The sequence below is a fragment of the Mustela putorius genome, unplaced genomic scaffold (assembly GCF_011764305.1).
Source record: "Mustela putorius furo isolate JIRA1106 unplaced genomic scaffold, ASM1176430v1.1 tig00003899_pilon_pilon_pilon, whole genome shotgun sequence".
NCBI classification, from domain to species: Eukaryota; Metazoa; Chordata; class Mammalia; order Carnivora; family Mustelidae; genus Mustela; species Mustela putorius.
Window position 1 is genome coordinate 1,586,818 of NW_025422048.1, and position 21,079 is coordinate 1,607,896.

Below are 21,079 nucleotides of genomic sequence, written 5' to 3' on the forward strand. Positions count from 1 at the left end.
GAGGGTTAGAAGCCGTTTCTCCCTTTCTTAGCAGCTTCCCTGGAAAAGGCATCCACTGGCGCTGCCAAGTTTGAAGGGGTGATGTGTGGAGGCGAAATGGAAACAGGCACAGACGATGTGGGCAGTCTTGGCCCGGTCGCCGTGGTGGTCATTTGCAAGTTTTGGACCAGAGCTGCCTTTGTGGTTCTGCTGGCAGAGTGGAGGGGCTGGGTCGCAGGGCACAGTTGTCCCCCGCTGCAGGCCTGCAGAGGGGAACGACCCCATGAGCAGGTGAATGACAGAAATAACAGGTTTTCTTTCCCTGGCTTTGCCTTAAAGAGGAATTCTGATTACACCCTTTGTACGCTGCTGGTGGCGTGGGCGGTTTCAAAGGGTTTCAAAGGGTTTCAAATGGTGCAGCCGCTTTGGAAAACAGTGTGGCAGCTCCTCAAAAAATTAAACCTAGCATTACCAGACGACCCAGTAATTGCACTTCTGGATGGAGACCCAAAAGCAGGGACTCAACCAGGTATTTGTACACCCGTGTTCACGTGATTCACAGTAGCCCAAAGGTAGAAGCAATCCAGGTGCCCCTGGTGGATGAGTGGATAAAGAAAATAGGGTGGAGCCATACAATGGAATGTTCTTCAGCTTTAAAAAGGCAGGAAATTCTGACACAGGCTACAAACACACATGAAGCTTGAGGACATGGTGCTGAGTGACATCAGCCAGTTTCAGTTACTGTCTGCCTGCACTGCTGTGGCTTTCCGAGAGCAGTCAGACCCCAAGAGACAGAAAGGCCAGCGGGCACCAGGAGCTGTGGAGGCGGGGCACAGGACGAAGAATTAGTGTCCAATGTGAGCAGATTTCAGTTTGGGGAGATAAAAGTGTTCTGCAGACGGATGGGGGAGGGGGATGACTGCACAGCACCGTGAAAGTACTTCATGTCATTGCTTAAGATTGGAGCGTGACTTTTATGGTGTATGTATTTTGCAGCAGTCAAAAGAAAAAAAAATGTGCATTTGGGTTGGTGGCCCCTGCCCTCACCTTCCTTGGAGGACGCCGGCCTGGTCCTTCAGGTGAGGCCCCTCTGGGTCCAGAGCACTGCCATGCAAACCTTCGCTAACAGTGCCTCTGACCCCCACAGGGCAGGCGAGCCCTTTCTTTCTTCCAGAAGGGTTGGACCTGGGACTGCACACCCGGGCGGGAGCTCTACCATCCCTGGGGCTCATCTCAGTGGTGGCGAAGCAGATGAAGACACCTCCTTTTCATTGCAAATGAGAATTCACCAACTAATAAATTACACACGTTACCCAGACTGGGACTGTAGGAGCCTTTCTTTCTTTCTTTCTTTCTTTCTTTTTTTTAATACACAGAAATTTTGGTCTATTCTTTAAATTAGGAAATTCAACTACAGACTTTAAATTATTATGCATCCGGTCTTCCTCATTAAGATAATTTTTGTTCATCTTTATAACAGGCAGATAAGAATGTAAAACATATTTAACTGAACACAGCTGACCAAGCCATTCCATATAATATGCTCGATAGAGGGGGGCTTCCTCACAAGACAGGTCCCTTAGCCAGAGCGACAATCGGAGGTCATAGAGCCCCTTTTCTGAACCCCACACCCCGAGGAAAGGCAACCTAGGGACTAAACAATGGACACACACAGGAGGCAACTTTGTACAGCAGCAGTGAGGGCGGTTGGTCTATGCAGACCGTTCGTTCTACGGAGGTGTCTCTAACAGGGAATGAAAAGAAGCCCATGAGCAGAGCATACGCCCCTTATCTTCTTCAGTTGAAAGATTTCCAATTTTATTTCTAGTTTAAGAACACACAGACCCTCAACAGATTGAGTTGCCCTTTTTGTTGTTTGAACAAGGACATTAGGGAACAATTTACAAATGGGTAACATTCTCAATGTGCCCTTTGGAATAAAGGGATGGCTTTAAGTTATCTGTAGCTGGCATTTTAAGTGGGATTTTCTTGTCTAACTGGAACTCCTTTGCCTGAGATTTGACTACTCCTGCTCAGCTCGGGCCCAAGTGAGAGGCACAGGTTGGGCAAAACACAAGACAGCCGCGTCCGGCAGGTAAAGGACCCTCTGCGTTTTCTGCATTTCCCTCCCTGGTTAGTGTGCATTCAGGGGAAACTGAGGCTTGGCACCAGGAGTGCCCATACGGCAGGGAGAGGTCCCCGAGGGAACCGTCTGGGGAGCCCAGGCCCAGCTCTCCCGCCTGCAGACAGGGTGCTCGGCCGGCGCGGCGAAGCTCACCTCCTCAGCCTTCTGGGCTCGTGGGGCTGAGCCACAGGGACCCCCAGGGTCTCTGCTCCCACGTCGGCTTCCCCCATGTCCCCGTGGGTGGCTGCACACACAGAGCCACGCCTGCGTGGGTCATAGTTGTCCTTGAATGAGTGCTTTGGCAGGTGGTGACTGAGAACTGACCCCAGTCACTTGACAAACCCCTCAGCCCAACTTCTTGGTTGCAGTTGCATCAGCTCCTCTTGGGTTTGGACAGTGCCTCTTCCTCTCCCACTTTCTGCCTGACTCTTGGTGCTCTCCCCACCCCCACCCCCCCTCTGGACCTGGCTGTCCTGGGGCTGCTCTGGGTTCCAGGTTCTCCCGAGGGGGCGGCAGCTGGGCCGTGGACAAAGAAGGCCTGCCGGCCAGAGTTCAGGACTTGGAGTTGAAACCCAAGGGCACAGGAAGCAAAACTCCCCTTTCCACCTACCGGAGGGGATCATTCTCATCAATACTTTGGTATTTTCCTTTTAAATAAAAAATTTCACCGAAAGGGTCCCGCCCCCATAGGCAGGGGTCTCAACGCGTGAAACGTGTCTCTCTCCCCGACCTTCTCAGGAATCTGCACAGCAACACTCCCAGGAACCGTGCAGGAGGGAGGACCAGGTTGGAGCACAGAGGCTGGGCGGAAGGTGGGGGGCAGCGGTGGGGGGGGGCAAGCAACCGAAAAGATACTCTCGCAGTCCCGTTCCCTGAAAAAACCTCGCCACAGTAAATAATGGGATTTCAAAATGAAAACACCTGATAAGAGGAGTGGAAATATCATGCTGATAAATAGCTCCTTATTCTTTAAATATGCATCGGGTCATATATGTACGTATATGTCTATACGCACACACACAGTTACGCACACACGCGCACACATACAGACCGCACGTGTGTCCTGGGGGAGGGGCGCTCGGTGGTGCAGGTCCGTTTGCTGGCGGCTCCCGGCGGGCAGGCGGGGGGCTGGCCGGGCATCCTGTGCGAACCTGTGGGTCCGCTCGCTCTCGGGTGGGTGCGAGGCAACGCCCGCCCCATCGCACAGCCGGAGCGGCGAATGTCTGGGGGACCTGTAGTGTTCGTTTAAAAAAAATGCTTCGATAGAAAAATGGGAAACGCAGCTCTGCTCACGCTCTAGTTTCTCCCTCCTCCTCCTCAGTGCCAGGTCGGAAGCCTCGGGTGGAGCGGCCCCCGCGAGTGCCGCGCCGGCACCCCTGCCGCCGCCTTGGCCGTGCCCTCCTCGCAGGCTCACGCCGGCCGGCCGCGCGCGCGCGCGCGCGTGCGCGGTGCGCTGAGGGCAGTTCCCCTAGAGGGACGTCTCCACGCTGTGGAGCGGGCTCCCGGGTCTGGAAGAAAACGCTGACGAGGTAGCTGACTTGGTGCCGTGCGTGGTCAGGTAGATGCCGCTGTCTATGGCGTTGTTGTTCTGGTTGGGGGCCGGGGGCGGGGGGGCCCGCAGGCGCTCCTCATTCTCGTCCACGTCCGTGTCATCGATGAGCGGGATGTTGTGGGTGTAGTCATTGATCAGAAACTCGGGCGTCGCCATGAAGTTGTGAATGGAGGTCTTGGATTCCGGTTTCTCCAGGCCTTCGTAGAGCGAGCTACGGAATGCTTTCACCACCCGGATCTGGAGCGCGAGGTGGGAGCAGGGAGGGAGGGCGGGGGCCAGACAGGAAGGGAGGAAGGGGGGAAGGACAGTCAGTGGCGCTGGTGCGGCAAGTCCCACCCACGGCAGGGGTCCTTCCACCCGAACGGAGCAACGGGGGCCGCTCTGCCTGGTCGCGCTAAGGACTCCCCGGACTGGGTCCGCATCTCGTCATCTGATCCACACGCAGGACAAGTGGCAGTGGCTTTCTCTGGGCCGACCCAGGCGGGCATTTTGGAGCTCGAGAGCGATCAGTGTGTGAGACTCTGGGCTGTTACCTCCCCTTCCTCCTACCAGAAAGTCCCCAGAACTTTCTGATAAGAGAAAGTCTCCAGTCTGTGGGCACTTCACTGGCCTTTCCCAAGCGGGTATCCCTTCCTGGCTTCTCTCTAGACCTCTTCTCTGTCCCTCTGGCTCTCGTGACTGTCACCAGCCCCCATCGTGCCCAGACCATCAGTCTTTCTGCTGCTATGTTCCGGGGAGACTTCTGTGTCTTCGTCTTATTTGATTTCTCAGGGGCACCCAGCACAGCTGACCTTCTGGAAACTCTTCCCAGTTTCCCTGAATTGCCACTGCTGGCCCTACTCCTATGTCACTGGGTGCTCAGGCCCTGTCTCCCCCACTTCTCCTTCCTCTGTCTCATGGCGCCCCGGAGCCCCAGCACTGGTTCATTCGCCCTGGCCCATCTCCCAGCCCCGACCGCCTCCACTGAAAATGGCTCCACTTTCGACTGCACCCACTAAGCCCGGCCTGCTTGGATGCCCGGATCCAACGCAACCATGCCTCATGCCTCCGACAGGCCCCTGCCTGCGGCTGGTTGTCCTTTCCCTTCGCAGACCCTTGGGCCTTTGCGTGTCCTGCCGTCACAGGCATTTCACAATCTGGCGCTCCTTGCGCCTCCAGCCTTTCTCAGCCTGCGCTGCCCTCCTCCTCTTCAATTTCGAAGCCACATAACTTCTTTTGGTCCCTGGAATCTGCCGTGTTCTCCCTCTTTTCTAGATCTCACTTCCTGGCTGCTCCACTGGCTTTGACAGATGTCACGTCGGCATAACTCTCCACAGGGAAGAGCTTCCCACAGTGCCCTGGTCCCTGGCTACGGTGGCCCTTGTCCCAAGCCGAACTCGAGCCCCCTTCTCCCTCCCCCCGCTCCGGCCGGATCTTGCTCCCAGAAAGAGGCTCTTGGTCACGAGTGCTCATGTCACCAGGTCTACGAGCCACAGAGCTGAGGCCTCCCTTCGTTCCCTCCCTGGTCCCCCTCCACCTGGGCTCCCTCTTGGTTCTAGAAGCTCAATTAGAAGGGAAGGCCTCTGCTGGGCCCCGCTTGAGCCAGCAGCAAAGCCGGCTCTTCCCTGTGTCAGTGGGTGGACATAGCAGCAGTCCCACAGTCATTTCCACGTCAAAGGTTCTAGGACTTGGCTTTCTTGGTTTCGACTAGGTGTTGGCCAACTGTGGCCCACGGGCTAACACAGGCTCTCAGCCCCACAGCCACACCCTTTCCTTTCTGCATTGTCTCTGCAATGCAGTTCTTGATCCCAGGGCAGAGCTGGGTCGTTGCGACAGAGACCTGGCCTTTATAAGAGAAATTTGCTGGCCCCTAAAAGCTGTCACCTAAATGGTGACATTTAGACCATGAATCACACTGCTGACAATGAATCCCTTTGGACCTTCCAGGGCCTGGGTCCTGGAGTTGTCCTTGCGCGGCCAAGCACAGCGCTGCGAAATCAGTTTAAGCCCCGTGAGCCTTGCAGCCCTGTGAGTGCAGAAAGTCAGCCAGAGGGCTCCGTGAAACTGGGACTTCCTAACTCCAAATCTTACATCTGGCTAGGACTGTCTCTGAATTCGGTGAAGTCACACCTTCTGGATTACAGATGGCCAAAGATTCGCCCTCAGTTTCTTAACTCTCCCAGACTGGCTTCTGAGAAAGGGGTAACCCAGAAGTTGACGTAAGAATCGTTCATATTTTTAATGAAAGAGAATTCTTTTGTCATTGCAGATGTGGCCTCATTATTTGGGCCTTTTCTGGGGCCAGCACGGGGGAAGGGGGAGCTCCCGGGACGTTTCCAGCGGCTGGCGCGCCGGTGGTGGAAAACCTGCTCCAGCTGTCGGCAGCGCACCTCAAGCCACAGAAAGGACAGCAAGCCAGATCCTGCTGCCCTTGACCCTGGGTGCCTTTGTGGTAAGTTTGGCAGCAATGATCTGATGATCCCGGCTACACCTTTTCCTCTAGCTGCGCCTGACCCTCCTTTGGACCTGGGTCATAAAGTCAGACCCATCTTCAGGACGCCCTGTGCCTGGCTGAACTCCAAAGTCCTTGTCCAAAAAGGGCAGCCAGCCATTCCCTCTCCAGCTTCCGCAGCTCTGGAATGTTCCCGCAGGGTGCTCCTCCCAAGTATAATCAGACTCACTTTAATGACTGTCTCGTCACTGGTCTGGTCCTGTCGACAGAGACAGAGCATGGCACAGCCGTCGCTCCGTCGCTCAGTCCCCAAAGCGGGGCCCAGGGCTGCTCATGCAGACCTGTGTCATCTCAAGTCTCTTTCGGGTCCCACTTTCCCGCATTCAAGCCTCAGGCTGTTAACAGATTGCTTGGTATTGGGAGTTTGATGGGGTGTGTTCAGGCCACCCGACCCTGAAGGGCACCGTGACCTCCTGGGATGGGTTTGGTGAGAACCGGCAAATGTTTCGAGAAGAGAGGCCTGCCCCAGAGACCCGAGCTCACACACGGGGGGCTTCGGAACAACCCCCGGCAGAGTTCAGGGGGTCCCAGCAAAAGAGTGACCAAGGCTGAGCGGAAGGAGCGCCTCCCCAAGCTGCAGGGGGAGTCCCTTGGGCCATCTCTCCATCTCTGCCACTCCCCAAAGGACCTTGCCACCCTCAAGGCTATCAGGGCCAGCATATATACACACCCTTCATACCCCCTATGTCTGCAGCCAGCTGCACCCTTTCCCTGCATGCCCTGCTGTCCCTCATGTCCCTTGGATGGCAGACGGGTCTATCAGTTTGCGGGAGGCTGAAGGTCAGCCCTGGTCTTCCCATTCTCGTGCAGGGCTCTGGCCAAACCACAGAGGTGCCTCGATTCCCGACCCCAGAGCCCTGCCTCAGCATGTCCCATGGCCCCCAGGTCCCCACCTTCTTCACAACGGGGCTCTCTCTGCCTCTCACAACCCCCAAGGGCAGAGACCCCGACTGCCCGCTCCCGCAGTCCTCCCTGGCGCACATCTTCGGGCTCCCTCGCAGCCTCCCTCGTCTCCGACTGTTGAATCACACCCACCCTCCCTAACCTGGCTCAGGTGGGGGCCTCCAAGCATTCCAGCAGGCGATGGGGCTGCCCTGGGTCCACTCCGTGCAGTACAGGAATGCACTGAACTGAACCCCGCCTCCGCGCTAAACAAGTCCATTTTACTGTCAGATAACTTAAGAGTAAAAGAAAGACAGGAAAAGCACTTTCCAATAAAGATGCCTCCCTCGGGTTGTAGCCAGGGTGTCTGGGAGAGCCGAGGAGGATCCGACAGAGGCCCGTTGTACCCCGCATTTCCCGATGTCTGAGAGGCAGCCCTGCTTGCTCCCGCACTGCCTGGCACCTCACCCCTGCACCCACTCAAGGGTGTTGTCCCCTCCCTGGCCTAGCTTACTCATTTGTCTTATCTTAAAAGAGACTCTCCTGGGGCCATAGTCCCCTCTAGCTGCCTACAATGGCTGGTTCCTTCCTGACCCCCTCTCCCCAGGGACCCCCCATCTGGGAGTGCAGTGCTCTTCGTGCCACACTCCGGCTCCCCGGCTCAGATGGTTCTCTGCCCTTTCCCCATCTCCTCACATCTGAGGGCCCCAGGGCTCATCTTTGGACATTTTCTCTCCTTCCTCTCCACCCACACATTTCCTAACTGATCTGGTCAGCCAAGGTCTTAACTCCCATCTGTCTGCTAGTGAGTCCCTCCACCCCACACCTTCTCCCTCGTCTCCCTGCCCCTGCCCTTTACCTCTGCAGTCTATTCTCTGCAGAGCAGCCCAAGCAATCCTTTCAAACAAAAGCCAGAACTTGTCACACCCTGGGGAGGGATCTAAACCCTTCCTAGAGCTGTCTCCCGCAAAGTCAGGGCCTGCCTCAGGCCATCTTTCTCATTCCTCTTTACTGCCCCAGGCCCTGGCTTCCAGACTGTACAATACCAAACACCACCTGCACACCTCTGCCTCAGGGCCTTTGCACAAGCGGTTCCCTCTCCTTGCCACTGAGCCTCACGGCTCCCCCTCGCCTGTTCTGTTCACAGTCTCAGCCCTCCCATCTCCCGCTGTGGCTCACCTTCAACTCACCCCTGCCCCACGCCATTATTCTCTCCTCTGTCTCCTTTCCATAGGCTCCCCAAAACTGGAGTCTGTCCCATTCGCTGACCTCCCCAGCTCCCAGCACCCAGCACAGTGCCTGCAGCCACCAAGAGCTCAGCGGGCGGCTGCCCAAAGTGCCTCCGACCAGTTAGCTCAGGCCTCCCCCAGCCGCGTCACAGCTGCCCTTTCCCCTGTCTAGACTGTGCGTCTGCCAGAGTGTCCCATGTGAACTTTTTCTCTGTCCTCAGAACTCGGCTCACACCTCGATCCTTTGTCCCAGACAATTTTTCTCTAAAACACCTTTCTTTTGCTCTGCTTTCTTCTCTTCTGCGGCTTGTGACCATCTACACTTAACACGAGCTGACTTCTCCGTTCTTTGCTGTCCGCCCTCTGCCCTCACAGGTGAGTGCTGGCCAGCCTTCCCCGGAGCCCTGAGCTCCGTCAATGGGGACAGGGTGGGTGACGCTTCGAAGCCACAGCCCCACTCCAGCGGCCCAGAGCCAAAGCAGAAGGGATGCCTGTGCCACACTCTGCAACAGGACTGTGCTCCTGAGGGGTGCATGGGGCAAGGGCAGAGGGGCTGAAGGTCATGGCTGAAAGCGGTTGTGCTCCACTTTTGCTCTGACCTCCCATGCTCAAGTTTGCAAGGCAGGAGGTGATGAGGGTGGGGAGGGGGGTGTGACAACCGGGAGGCCGAGGGAAGGACCCAGGGACCACCCACCCAAGTAAAGAAATGCAAAAAGGGAAGGAAAAGAAAAGAAGAGAAAAAGAGAAGCCAAGTCTCCTGAACAACGATGACAACAGAAACAACAGAAACTGTGCTTGACAACCTTTTGGCCTTTTCTTCTCAGTGCGGGAGACCAGCAGGCTCGGGGTGGGGAGGAGTCACCATGCTTCCCACCCTGTGCTTCTGTCTCAATGCTACTCCCTCCAAGCCTGTCTCTGTACCAGCCACTAATCCAGAATCTTCTGCGGGAGGGAGGGGACTTTCTGCTCTCCGGCATTCAGGCTTTGGGTTTACAGCAAATTCTGAACACAGCAGCTGGGGAGAGCCAGGGGAACTTTGGGGTTCCCAGGTCCCAAATCATCGCTGTGGGCACGAGAGGTATGCAAAGAACAGACCCACAATCCAAGAGGAAGCTTCCCTTTCCTCAGCATGGAATTAGGAAATGTAAAACTGCGAAGTCCAGAGCTGGCCCTTGCACTGAGGGAGAGCTCGAACCTCTGACCAGCGAAGCACGGACTCCGTGCCTGTTAGCAAAAGTCACGAATGCTAACAGCCGGCAAGCTCTGTGGAGATCACCTCCCATCCTGGCACCTGTGCCAGGACCGGGAGAGCCCAGGCTCCTCTGCTGATCGCAACATTCTGTGGCCCTGGGCGGACCCAGGCATGGGCTGAGTCCTGGGCCTCTCAGGTGACCGGCCTTGCATTTCGTCCCGGCCACGTCCTGCTGTGGGGCCGTGAGTAAGGCCTGAGCTTCCTGGGCTCTGGCTGCCACCCTGGGAATGGGCTTGGAAGTACCTACCGGGCGGGGCTCGGAGCAGGGGTTCTGGGGTCTACCGTAGGCGGTGAGCCAGCATGTGCTTTGGGAATTAGCCGGAAGGCCCTTCTCTGTTGTAGGGCCCACGGTTGTAGGAAGGCTCGGGCCAGGCAGGGCTCATGCCCTTCCTAATGCGGAAACAACGCTGTCAGATCGCTGACAAGCAGCGCCCGCGCTGTCCTCGGGAACGCAAGTGGAGAGGCCTGGCTGGAAATCAACTGAGCTTCCCAAGAAAGACGCCAGCGCCGGCGAGCAAGACTGCCTTGGCTGGGCAAGGCTCCTTCCTCCACGGGGCTGGTTTAATTCCGGGAGCGGCTGCCCTGCCGGTGTGTGCGGAGCCTGCTGCCCCGGGGCTCTGGGACTGGGTGCCCAAGGAGACTGTCGGGGCTTACCTGGCATCGGCTTTGCCAAGTTGGATGGAAGGCTTTCTGGTTGCAGAAGGCGATTAAAATAGAGCAATGGCTATGATTTGTTTCTGGCGCGGTCAGAGCTCAGTGGCCCAGAGGGAGCCCTTCTGGCCACATCTGACCAAACTCGCTGCCCGCCCTGGGCCCTGTCACCTGGCTGGTTTAGGAGCCCTCTCTGTTCCAATACGGGGGCCCAGGCCTGTGGCAGGAGGGCCCTGATGAGATGGGGGAGCCCCTGAGGCAAGCTGGGGGGAGCAGGCTTCGGAAGCATGGCTCAGGAGGGGGCGCTGGGGCAGGACTGTGTGTCTCCACTCACCCACCCCCCAGGAGGCAGCGATCTGGCATCCAGCTTGCTGCTTGGGGATAAACCTGAGGGAACAGAGTACCCCATCTCAGGCCACACCTTTGGACTCTCCAGCCAGGGGGGCGGGCCAAGCTTTTGGCAGCTCTAGTAGCAGGGGCAGCGGGGGTGAGCGGGGGTGGGCAGGATCACGCTCCCTGTTAGTTTTCACGAGACCAGAGTGCTGATTAAGTGAGCCGCTCACAGGGCCTGGCCTCAGGAGGATAAGCTGAGGTCCCACGCCAGGAGGTGATGGCCGTGAGGGGCAGGTGCGACACCCCAGCTGAGAATGGAAAGGCTGAGCGAGCCACCCTGGGGCTGCAAGGTCCCTATGTGTGGCCAGAGAAATGGGTGCTGTGTGGGGCTCCCAAATCCAGGGCGAGCAAAGACATGTGGGTGTGTGAAGCCTTGTGGGGGTCGGGGTTCGGCTGGAAAGGGTGGGCGGGTGTGAATGTGGGTGTGCCGAGCCCCAAGGACCTCTCTTCTCTAACCCTCCCCAGTCACCCCTCTGGGAGCTCTCCTTTCCCTCCTGCCACCTCTTAGCATTGGTGCCACAGCAGGGACCTATGCAGGTGAGCAGCATTACCGCTCCCTCTGGCCCTGGGGCTCCGTGTATGCACCCGCGCTGGGCCCTCCACCCGGAGAGCCCGGCGGTCCTGGTATGAGTGATGTCAGACCAGAGGCCCTGGTGTGTTGGAGAGATTTGCTCCAGCATGTGGGTGAGGGCCAGACTGGCTGGACTGGGGGCGAAGAAGATAGGAGCCTTCTCGAAAGAGCTGGGGTTTTCCTTGGGAAAACCTCGTGGCCTGTCACCACTGCACCCTCTACCAAGCTGCCTCGTGGCTTGGCTCGGGGCTCTGTTGCGATCTGCACCTTGCCTTCCTTCTGGTCAGGTCCAGGAGAGGGTGAGGGCCAGCGGCTCCCCGGCCCCTGTGCCAGGCCTTCTCCTGTTTGGTACAATGAGGGCGCTGGGCTGAATGATTTTTCTAGGTCCTCACTGCTTGGATGGTGAAGCAGTTTGGAGTTCCAAACCATCTGCCCCACAGTGATGCTGGCGGGAAGTGGTTTTGGTTGGTGGCTTCCGGAAGCAGGCATGTCCCCTGGTGTTGCCAAGTCCTCCAACCAGCAACTTCCTCCACAGTGTGTGTGTGTGTGTGTGTGTGTGTGTGTGTGTATGTGTTGGGGGGAGGGGGTCCTTTCTGAGTTGCTGCCACTCAAATGGGATGAGCCGTGGGGTTGGCCCTGTGAGTTGGGACCTTGGGACCCCCTTGCTGCCACACCAGCGCCTTTCTCAGACAGCTTCCTCTCACCGGGGCCCTGTCATCTGTTCCTCACAGGTGGCACAGCGGATGGGACAGTGGCCCCTTTTCTGGTCAGGCACTAGCTCTATCCTCCTGGAGAGGCTCATGACCAGTGGGAAGGGTGGTGTCTCTCGAGCTGTTCTTGCCAGGCACTGCTGGGCTCCCCAAAGTGGGAAGTAGGGTGGCTGCAGAAGGAAGTTGCTAGGAAGAGAAAGAGGAGGAAGGCCAAGGAATTCCAAGGGAGCCAAGAGATAGCAGGCCTCGCCAGGTTCCCGGAGGGGAGGCCCGGCAGGCCCTGGAGTGGAGAAGGCCTGAGGGGCATGAGGAGTGGGGGCTCTGTCAGTTGCCTCCCCTCTCGAGTCAACAGACAGATGCATAGACAGACAGACAGACAGGAAGTGCAGAGAGAGATGGCAAAGAAACGTGTGGAAAAAGTCAAGGGAGAGGGAGGGACGGGGCAGGTCGCTCTGTGCCCCTTGGGCAGACTCACGCCCCCTCTTGTCCCTTCATTTCCAGGAAGGAAGGTGCTGCTGCCTCAGCCAGGCCCTAGCTGAGGGGCTCGCGAGAGACCGGGGAGCACTTCTGTCCTCAATTGCCTGTAGCTGAACCTCCCACAGACCCCCTGGGTGGAGTGGTGGCAAGACCCCTCTGGGACAAGGCCAGAGCTTTCCAGCCGATCGGTGATGGCAGACGGTCAGGATCTGTGGCCCAGGTGGGGAGGCCCAGTGAGTGTGCAGGGCAGCTGGAGGTGTGTGCGGTCTGCGGCCCGGGGAAGGGCTGGGTGTGTGCGCGCGCGCATCTACATGCTGTTTCCGAAGGGGACAGGAGGTCCGGCGGGGGCGGGTGTGGCCCACGTCCCTTCCTGAAGGGGCAGAGTGGCCTGAAATGACAGTACAAGCAAGAGGAGGGCCCCACGGGGGACCTCTCACCCGTTCCTAAAAAAAGAAAATGAAAAAGAAAAGAGGAAGAAAAATAAAAAAAGGGGGGGGGGTAAAGACAAAACAAAAGCAAAAAAGGGAAAGAGAAGAAAATCCCAGAGTCTGGTGAGGGAAAAAGGCACAGTTAACGGCTGTTCACGGAGGTGAGAGGTGCCGGGTCTCACTGGAAGGAAAGGAAAGAGGTAGCGTTGAACCATCCCAGAAGGGGCTCTGGGCTCATACTGGAAGGTTTACTGTTTGATCTTTACAAGAAGCAGGAGGCCCCGGGAGGGAGCAAGGCCCACACCGTCCCTGCCGTGGGGTGGCAGGTTCGGGGCTCTGGTAGTCGTCGTTTACTCTTCGCAAAAAGATGTGAACAGTCATGGAAGTTTCTACCTCTCTTGGGACAGCCCTTGGGTTCCCTTTAAACTGTGACCAACATGGTGGAAAGTTTCCATCGGAACCGAGAAGGGATTCTACTTCTCCCTGCTTCTCGGACGAAGGAGGAGAGAGAACGTGGACCGGATCAGGCTAAGACCTTCCAATCCTGAGGCCTGTTCGGGAAAGAGCAAGGGTGTTTCGGGAAACAAGTGGAAATGTGGCAGAGACACCTCTCGTACCACGGGCTCAGGGCGAAGGCAGAAGCAACCGGCCGCCACCAAGCCCACCCGGGGACATGAGGCCCTGGCCTCCCGAAGCCCGCATCTGGTCTACCGCCTTTGGAGACCAGCCTCAAGGGGGGTTCTGGAAGCTGCCACGTTAGTCCCGAGCAGGCGGCCTGGAGTGTTCTGCCTCCCTCTCCGGCCCTGCGAGGCAGCCCTGAGCCCGCGGGCCTCCCTTCTGCCCCACGGAACCCCGGCCAAGGCCCCTCCCCGACAGCAGACACCACCAGAAGCGGCCCGAGTTCGTGAAGAACCATCGGCAAATGCAGACAAGTTCGAGCAAAGAAAACCAAGGACAGAAGGAGCACTGAATGAAACCAAAAAACCAAACAAAGGAAAGAACGGAAGGTCCAGCAGTGCCATGGAGTCACTCCGTTTCGTAAGGGAACAACATGGCTTCGGAGAGACGCGCCGTCGGGGCGGGATGGACCAGGTGGCGCGGAGGAAGCACCGTGACCGTGAGCGGAGGCCGCAAGACCGGAGAGAAGAGAGGGAAGAGGCGGGGAGGCTTTTTCTCCCCAGAGATGCCATTTATGAGAGAAAAGGGGACTCAAGACTCACTCCCAGCGGCACTGGTGGGATGGGCGGCGGAGAGAATTACGTGAGTAGGGGCAGAAAGATTGGTTACGTCATGGAGCTGGCCGAGGACCGAAGACCGCCGGCGCACGGCGCCCTGAAATGAACCGCTTCTCTTGAAGGTACTCACTACCTCCATCTGTGGGAGAGAAAACGAGATAAAGTTTGGCTTGCACTGCTGTCCTGGCGACCGCAGGGGGTGGGGCTGGGTGAGGACGGGGGTGGGGGGGGGTGTCGCAGGGGGGGGCACGGGGGGGCACGTGGGGACAGAGAAGCCTCATCTAGGTCACCCCGCTCCCTGGGAGCTGCCAGTGCTTCTGACGGGGCCGTGGTCAAGGCTGAGGCCGGCCTCTGTGTCGCCACCAAGAGAGGGAGGCCTTGCTGAGCGGATCATGAGCACCAGGGACACTGTTTGCACTGTGGCCCCTGATGGCTCTCCAGCCCCTCACCCCGGTGTCCCGGTGAGCCGTTTGCGGTCACCCTGTGCTCACTGCAAGCCACTTGTCAACAAGCACGTGTGTCTGGCGACACTCCGTTCCCCTAGGTCAGGACATGTCCACCCAACAGACTGGAGGAGTAGGGCACACTCCCTCCTGTTAGGACGAGTGTCCCTGTGGCTGTGCTCACCGAGGGTGTGGGGACGGGGACCCTTCTCCAGCCCCTCCTCGGTAGACAGTGCTCCAAGCAACAGTCCACTGCTTCTCACTATGCTGGCCTGCCCTGCCTCGTGTGGAGCTGTGGCCGTCGCCCCTTCCAAGTGACCGAGGGAGCTCCCCGGTGGGCAGCCTCAGGGGAAGAAGGGACTTAATGATTCTGCAAAAGCACCTGCTCTGTCGTATCAGATATGGCAGGAAGGGGAGCAGAGCGATCGGAGGGTCCTGTGAGCAAAGATGGCTTTTGCTTTGTCCCCCGCCCTCAAAGTTTCCCAGGTGTCGAAAGGGAACTGGGTCTATGGGTGGTGAGAACCATGTGGTGAACTCGCGAGGAGTCCCAGTGTCTTCTGACTTCCTGACCCCATCTTTCACTGGCCTGGAGCTCTGGGAGGTGAATCAGACCTGTGGCTGAATGTTTCCTCCTTGGAGACGACTGTGTGCCCAGGCTGTGGGACATGGCACACTTTTGGCTTCCTCTTTGGGAATGCCTTGTAGGGATGGCAGTTGGATGCAGTTGGCGGTGGGGTAGGGGGGGTGGCGGGGCGGGGCAGAATCTTTTGACCTTACAAGGTGGATCTGACTTCTGGAAATTGCCATATGGTTCACAGGATGACATGAGCAGCAAAGCAATTCTGGCTCCTGATGCAAGCTGGCCACCTACTCTCGCCTTTGTGGGACCGCTAGTTTCAGCCAGGGTCTGACACGGGGCCAGGCTTCGTGGAAGCAGGCAGCTGGAGTGCTCGGACTTCCCTCGCCCCAACCCAAAGGAACATGTACATCGTTTTGACTCTGAGACACGTGGTAGAAAAGACTTTCGCCCTCTGTTGCCGCCGAGCTCCACCGAGACCCACGCATAAGGCGCACTGAGCGGCCACAGGGGTCTGGCACAGTGTCTTCTGTGCCCCAATGCGCTGGAGGAAGAGGACCCGTGCCGAAAGCCACCCTCTCTTGGGGGGGGGCTCTTCTCCCTGGATGGCCAAAAGGTCTCTAAAATCTGTCTTGAGAGGGCATTCCTAATGGCAGCAAAGGCAACAAGGGAAGGAAAAGATGCTTTTCCTGCCCCTGATTTGGCCTCTCCTCCCGGTGTCCCGATGGGATGATAGTATCAGTCAAAATACCTCAAAATTGCTCCCCACCCCACAAAATTTCAGTTGCTGCTGAAGCTTCTCACTGGTTCATAATGGAACGGGGAGTAGACCACGTTGTGACCGCTTCGACAAGCTCCATGTGCTCGCTTTTAAGGACTCTTTTTTATTTGGGAATGCCCCCACCCAACTCTTTGGCGTATTGCTATGTTAGTAAGAAAGGATGGGGACAGCAGGTAGCAGGTTATACAGAATGCCTTTACTTAGCAACATGAAAAGCTGTGCTGGCCTCCGCAGTCTGGGGAGCAGCTCTGTTGTTCGCAAAATCCAGAAATCTAGGGCAACTCCCTTGGCTTGGGGTACACATACGAGCTGGGGGACTTTATTTCTGTTTTTCAAGCAGGTATATTTTGAATCAAAAAGAACAGATGCTCTTAAATTAGCAAAAGTAGCTAATTGGTTCAGCGTTCTTGAGGAGCATGAATTTATGCTAGTGGATCAGGGGACAGAGGCGCTCACTGGGTGACCTGCGGTGAGGCCCCGTCTCCCTGGGCCCCCCTTCATCGTGTACAAAGTAGTGACCTGACTAGCTAGTGTCTATATGGGCGGTGATAATCAGAACGACCCGGAACTCCCAAGACTCTGAGTGAGGAGATCTGCTCCACTAGCCAGGCAGCCAGGCAGCCCGAGAGCCCCCAGGCACATGGAAGACCCTGACACACAGCTGGCGGGCGCCCGCCGACCCCCCGCTGCCTCACCCTGGGCAGGGCTGCTATCTCAGCGGCTGGAAAAGCGACCACCAGCTTGGGCTGTGATGCTCCATGCCCCGCTTCAGCTATCTCAGGCTGGCTCTCAGCTCCGCAGCTGGACCGGGGCAAGACAGACAAGAGCCCATGGGGCCAGGATGGGGTGGGCAGGGACTCGCAGTTGGGTGTGAGGCAGTGAGGGGACACCTGGCCATCTGGCTATGAAGTTATTCCTGCCCCTCCCCTGGGCACTCAGCGTTCCATTCGGACCTGAGACAGTCTTCCCTGGCCACGCTGGCCTAGGGGTTCGGGACGCGAAGAGGAATGAGCCCGAGAGCTGGCGAGAAGCCCCTTGCGTCTCTGGGCAGCTCCTTCAACATGGACTCTTTGGAGGCCACCTTACGTGCCCCTACTATATCCCAGAGCGCTGGGAGCAACCCAGGACCCTGCGGCTTTGGAAAGTTCCCCAGAGGACTCGGCTCCTCCCTGAGTCCAGAGCCCTGGGCTGAGAGCCCCGATGGCTGCGTGGGGCCTACGGGGGCGGGCGGGGGTGGACTCTGAGAAGGCTTCACGAAGTGGTGCTGCGGGAGGAGGAGACACCCCAAAGGAACACAGGGAGAGCTGGGGAGCCCCGGGCCAATGGGTGACTGGCACAGAGGCAGAGCGAATGCACGTCTGGAAAAGCAGCAGGGGTGACAGGGCCACAGGGAGGGTGGGGTGAAGCTAAGAGGCAAGGGCTCGAAGGCCACGGTCAGAACTCTGGACTTGACCCTTAAGACACGAAGAGAGGATACAGGGGCCATGGTGTGGATGGGGTCATCGGAGGGGCGAGCGGAACAGAGGCTGGAGAAGCAGTGGGAGGCTGAGAGCGTGTGGTGGAAGGCGAGGCTGGGCCCTGGCGGGGGGTGCTGAGCCTGAGCTCCATGAGGCAACAACCGGCGAGCTCGTACGCAGGGGCGCCAGACCCCCGGCGGGGTAGGCACCGGCTATGGAGGGCACTTCGGGCAAATTGTGTAAAAGGTTCTCTGCGATGAGCCTGTGTGCCAGGCTGGAGGCAGATCTGGAGAGAGGTGGGCTCTCAGGTCATGTCCCAGGCCCAGCAGCCCCTGTGGGAATCCGGGGGAGGGCGGGGCTAAGCGCACGGCCCTGTTCTTCCCGCTGGTGGGACTCCCGGGGAGGAAAAGCAATTGTGCCTAGGTCTGGGGCATGGGGTTGGGGGTTCTGGACGGAACACAGAGAAAGACTGGAGGTGGGGCTTTGGGAGGCATGGGAGTGGCAGAGAGTGACAAGTGTCCCTGGGGGCTCGGGAGGCAGAGACAGTGGGGCTCTTCTTTCCTTCTCTATGGGGTCCAGTGGCCCCGGGTCTGTGGGGTTTTCGGCATGCGAGGCTGAGGAGCAGACAGGGGGACGGAGGGGACAGCGAGGCACCAGAGAGAGCAGGGCTGCACTTAGGGAAGGGCGCTGGGAAGAAGCCTTGACACAGGACGGAGGGATGGTCAGCGTGCGGGAGCTAGGAGCAGGTCTTGTAGGCCTTGGCCACCACTGCCTCTGGGACACTGTGGGCAGAGGCCAGGCTGTGGTGGGATCATCAGCGAGTGTGTGCAAAGAATGTAAAAAGCCAGCAAGGACAGAACATTCTGGCAAGAAAGCTAGCCGGGAAGGGTTTGCTCGTGAAGCCTTGGAGGTTGCCCGTGGCCGAGTGGGCCTTGTGGCCGTCTGACTTTACCGAGGCCTTGGGCTGCACCAGTTCTGATGCGTGGCCACACACTCAGTTCTGAGGCGCACAGCAAGGCCCCAGTCTGTGGCCGGGTTCTGCTCGCATGGCGCTCACAACGAGCCCGCGACGCGGAGCTCACCAAAGACTCTTTGTAACCGGCAGCTGTCTCCTCCCAAGAACGTCACCTCCCTGTGGCTAGGCTGTTCCCAGCAAACCAGGCAAGGCCCAGCAGCTACGCAGACAGTGGGCAGTCTGTGCCCTCTAAGAAGCAGTGACTGGTCACAACACACACCTTTAGCTGACGCCTGTCCCCAGCACAGGGAGGGTTCCCTGGGCTCTGAGGGAGGTGGCAGAGATAGGCAGTCACAGCCCCGTGCCCACCAGCAGGCGCACCTGGGAATGGCCCTTGTCCCCGTGGCAGCAAGACCCAAGGGTTTCCCTGCTGGTAGGGGGCTCGTCTCACCCACTCTGTGCGACTAGCTTGCTTGCCGCCCTCTCAAGGTGGGAAAGGCAGAGCAGCCGAGTGGCGCGGCGGCGGCTTACCTGTGTCTGAATTCGATTGAGGCCGCGGAACCAGAGGATCTGGCCTCGGCGGAGCTCCCGCTCAGCGTGGTCGATCTCTTCTTCCCCTTCGGCCAGCTCCTCGTCAGTCATCTCGTCCTTCCCAGGCCCGTGCCCTGCTTCCTTCAGGCACTTGAGCTGGCTGGTGGGGATGGTGGCGATGACCTGGGGGACGAGAGGTGAGGGACAGCAGAGACAGGAGGCTGTCAGAGCAGGGCCGGTCCCTTCACGGTGGGAGCTCTGCTGGGGCCAGCAAGGGACCCAGACCGCCCACCTCCTCGTGACAGAGATTGAGGCCAGTGTCTGTGCCGCATGGCTTCTTCAGAGTCTCTTCCCTGCAGGCAGAGTGGGGCGGGGACAGACACACACACACACACACACACACACACACACACACACACACGTCCTGTTTTGGCGCCTTGAGGCTGCAAGCCTGGACCAGCTTTGCCTGGGACCAAATACCCTCCAGAGACTCCCAGAGTCTCCCTGGGGCCGAGCTGGGCCACACACTCAGCTTCGGGCCCCGGGGGGACGGGTGTGTGCGGAGACCGAGGTCAGCCCCTCAGGAGCTCCAGGCTGATGGGACCGACCCCGCGCTCAAGTCCCCCCACAGCAACGCTCAGGGAGGCTTCCCTGGTGGGGGCGCCCGGGGCGGGCTGTCACCCCCGGCTGTGGGAGCAATGGCCTGGCCCCGGGGGCCTGGAAGCTCCCGCCTGGTCTCTCCAGGCCCGGCCCTGCATAGGCTCGATCTTGGACTTCCAGCCTCCACAGCTGTTTGAGCCCCGTCTGTGCTGTTTTGTTGTGTCCGAGGTGACGGAGACACAGGGCAAAGTGGGTCATGGGCTTGACCTCCTGCACCGATGTTCTAGAGCCGCAGAGCTCTCGGAGGCCTCTCATGTGCCTGGGGCCGGGGCTGTCTCTCCCTAACGCAATCTTTTTCTCACGGCTTTAACTGCCAAGGCCTTGAGGTGTCTGACTTGATGCTTTCTCTTTGCCCCTGGGAGGATGCAGCTGGGTGTTGCTTACTTCCAGCTGTATGGGGACTTCCCAAGCCCCCCCAGGTTAGGCGACAATGTTTGGCTTCTCTCACGAAAGGGGGAGAGGTGGATGACTTTTTTTTTTTTTTTTTGTCTTGTCTCTGCTGACACCGTCATCTGCCTGGGTCCTGTTCTGCGGTGCTGCCGACCCTGAACACACCGACTGCTTTCCCAAGCATGGGCCTCAGGGCACCCTGACCCCCCCCATCGTGGCCACCACTGGTGCTGTGGTGGAGACAGGTAACGGTTGGGGCTGGCAAAGGAGGACAAAGCAGATACTCACCTGTCCCCAGACCAGCTCCCCGACACCAACGAACAGGCACCAGAGCCACTGCTCCGTGGACAGGGGGGAGCAGCTGAAGGGCTTTCCGCCGAACTGGACGATGACAATCTGCAGGGGTGGGATGAGAGGGTTAGGGTTAGGGGGTTAGGGTTAGAGGGTTAAGGTTGGGGTTAGGGTTAGGGTTAGAGGGTTAGGGTTAGAGGGTTGGGGTTAGGGTTGGGGTTAGGGTTAGGGTTGGGGTTAGGGTTGCGGTTAGGGTTAGGGTTAGGGTCAGGGTTAGGGGTTAGGGTTAGGGGTTAGAGTTAGGGTTAGGGTTAGTGTTAGGGGTTAGGGTTAGGGTTATGGTTTGGTTTAGGGTTAGGGTTAGGATATGGGTTAGTGTTAGGGTTAGGGCTAGGGTTGTTTTTAGGTTTAGGATAGGGTTGGGGTTAGTGTTAGTGTTAGGGTTAGGGTTGTTTTTAGGGTTACGATAGGGTTGGTTTTATGGTTAGTGTTAGGTTTAACCCGTCACAGCTCCGGAGGCCCCTCCTCCAGCCCTCAGGAACCACATTTGCATCCTCTAGAAAATTGAGGCTTTCACTTCTGCCCAGCTGGACGTGCCTGGGCCTCCTCCTGCCTTGTTTAGCCTTCCTTGGGAAGAACCTCCCTCCCTGGGGTGAGTTTCAAATAAATACATTGCTTTATCCAGAGTCCACACTCCGAGTCGTGTCACTGTACTCTCCTCTCCAGGCCACTGGGCCTGGTTTAATTAATTAGGGCCAGAACCCACACCACCTGAACCCCACGTTTCCCCCAGAAATTACTTATCATCAGCCAGCTCGCCCCATGTAGTTTCTCCCCTCGAAACCATAGTAAAGGCGCCCAGCTCCCCCTCTGTCTCATGACTGACCCGGGGTTCCCCTGGATGTACCGCGCCATGGGGAGTATCCTGGCTTGTTGCCATCACTAGACCTCATGTTTTCTATTAATACCCCCCGCTTTTGAATGCTCGGCTTCTCCCGAAGGGTTGGCTGTGCCACGAT

At 58.2% G+C, this 21,079-nt stretch overlaps 1 protein-coding gene across 4 annotated transcripts in view; it reads right to left on the bottom strand.

Moving 5' to 3' along the window:
* Window positions 1-1,023: 1,023 nt before the first annotated feature.
* The window catches only part of ATP2B3 (ATPase plasma membrane Ca2+ transporting 3), a 58,485-nt gene continuing 38,429 nt past the window's right edge, over window positions 1,024-21,079 (bottom strand). Inside the window, exons 19-22 of one of the 4 annotated variants that reach the window (XM_045068003.1) lie at window positions 20,058-20,165; window positions 18,720-18,902; window positions 14,001-14,114; window positions 1,024-3,893 (exon numbers count right to left, since the gene is read on the bottom strand). In XM_045068003.1, coding sequence (XP_044923938.1) covers window positions 3,573-3,893; window positions 14,001-14,114; window positions 18,720-18,902; window positions 20,058-20,165 — 726 coding nt within the window. In that variant the 3' untranslated portion in view covers window positions 1,024-3,572. Of the gene's footprint in view, window positions 3,894-13,641; window positions 14,115-18,719; window positions 18,903-20,057; window positions 20,166-21,079 lie in introns of those variants that run through there. The other 3 variants (XM_045068001.1, XM_045068000.1, XM_045068002.1) reach the window with 3 other exon arrangements.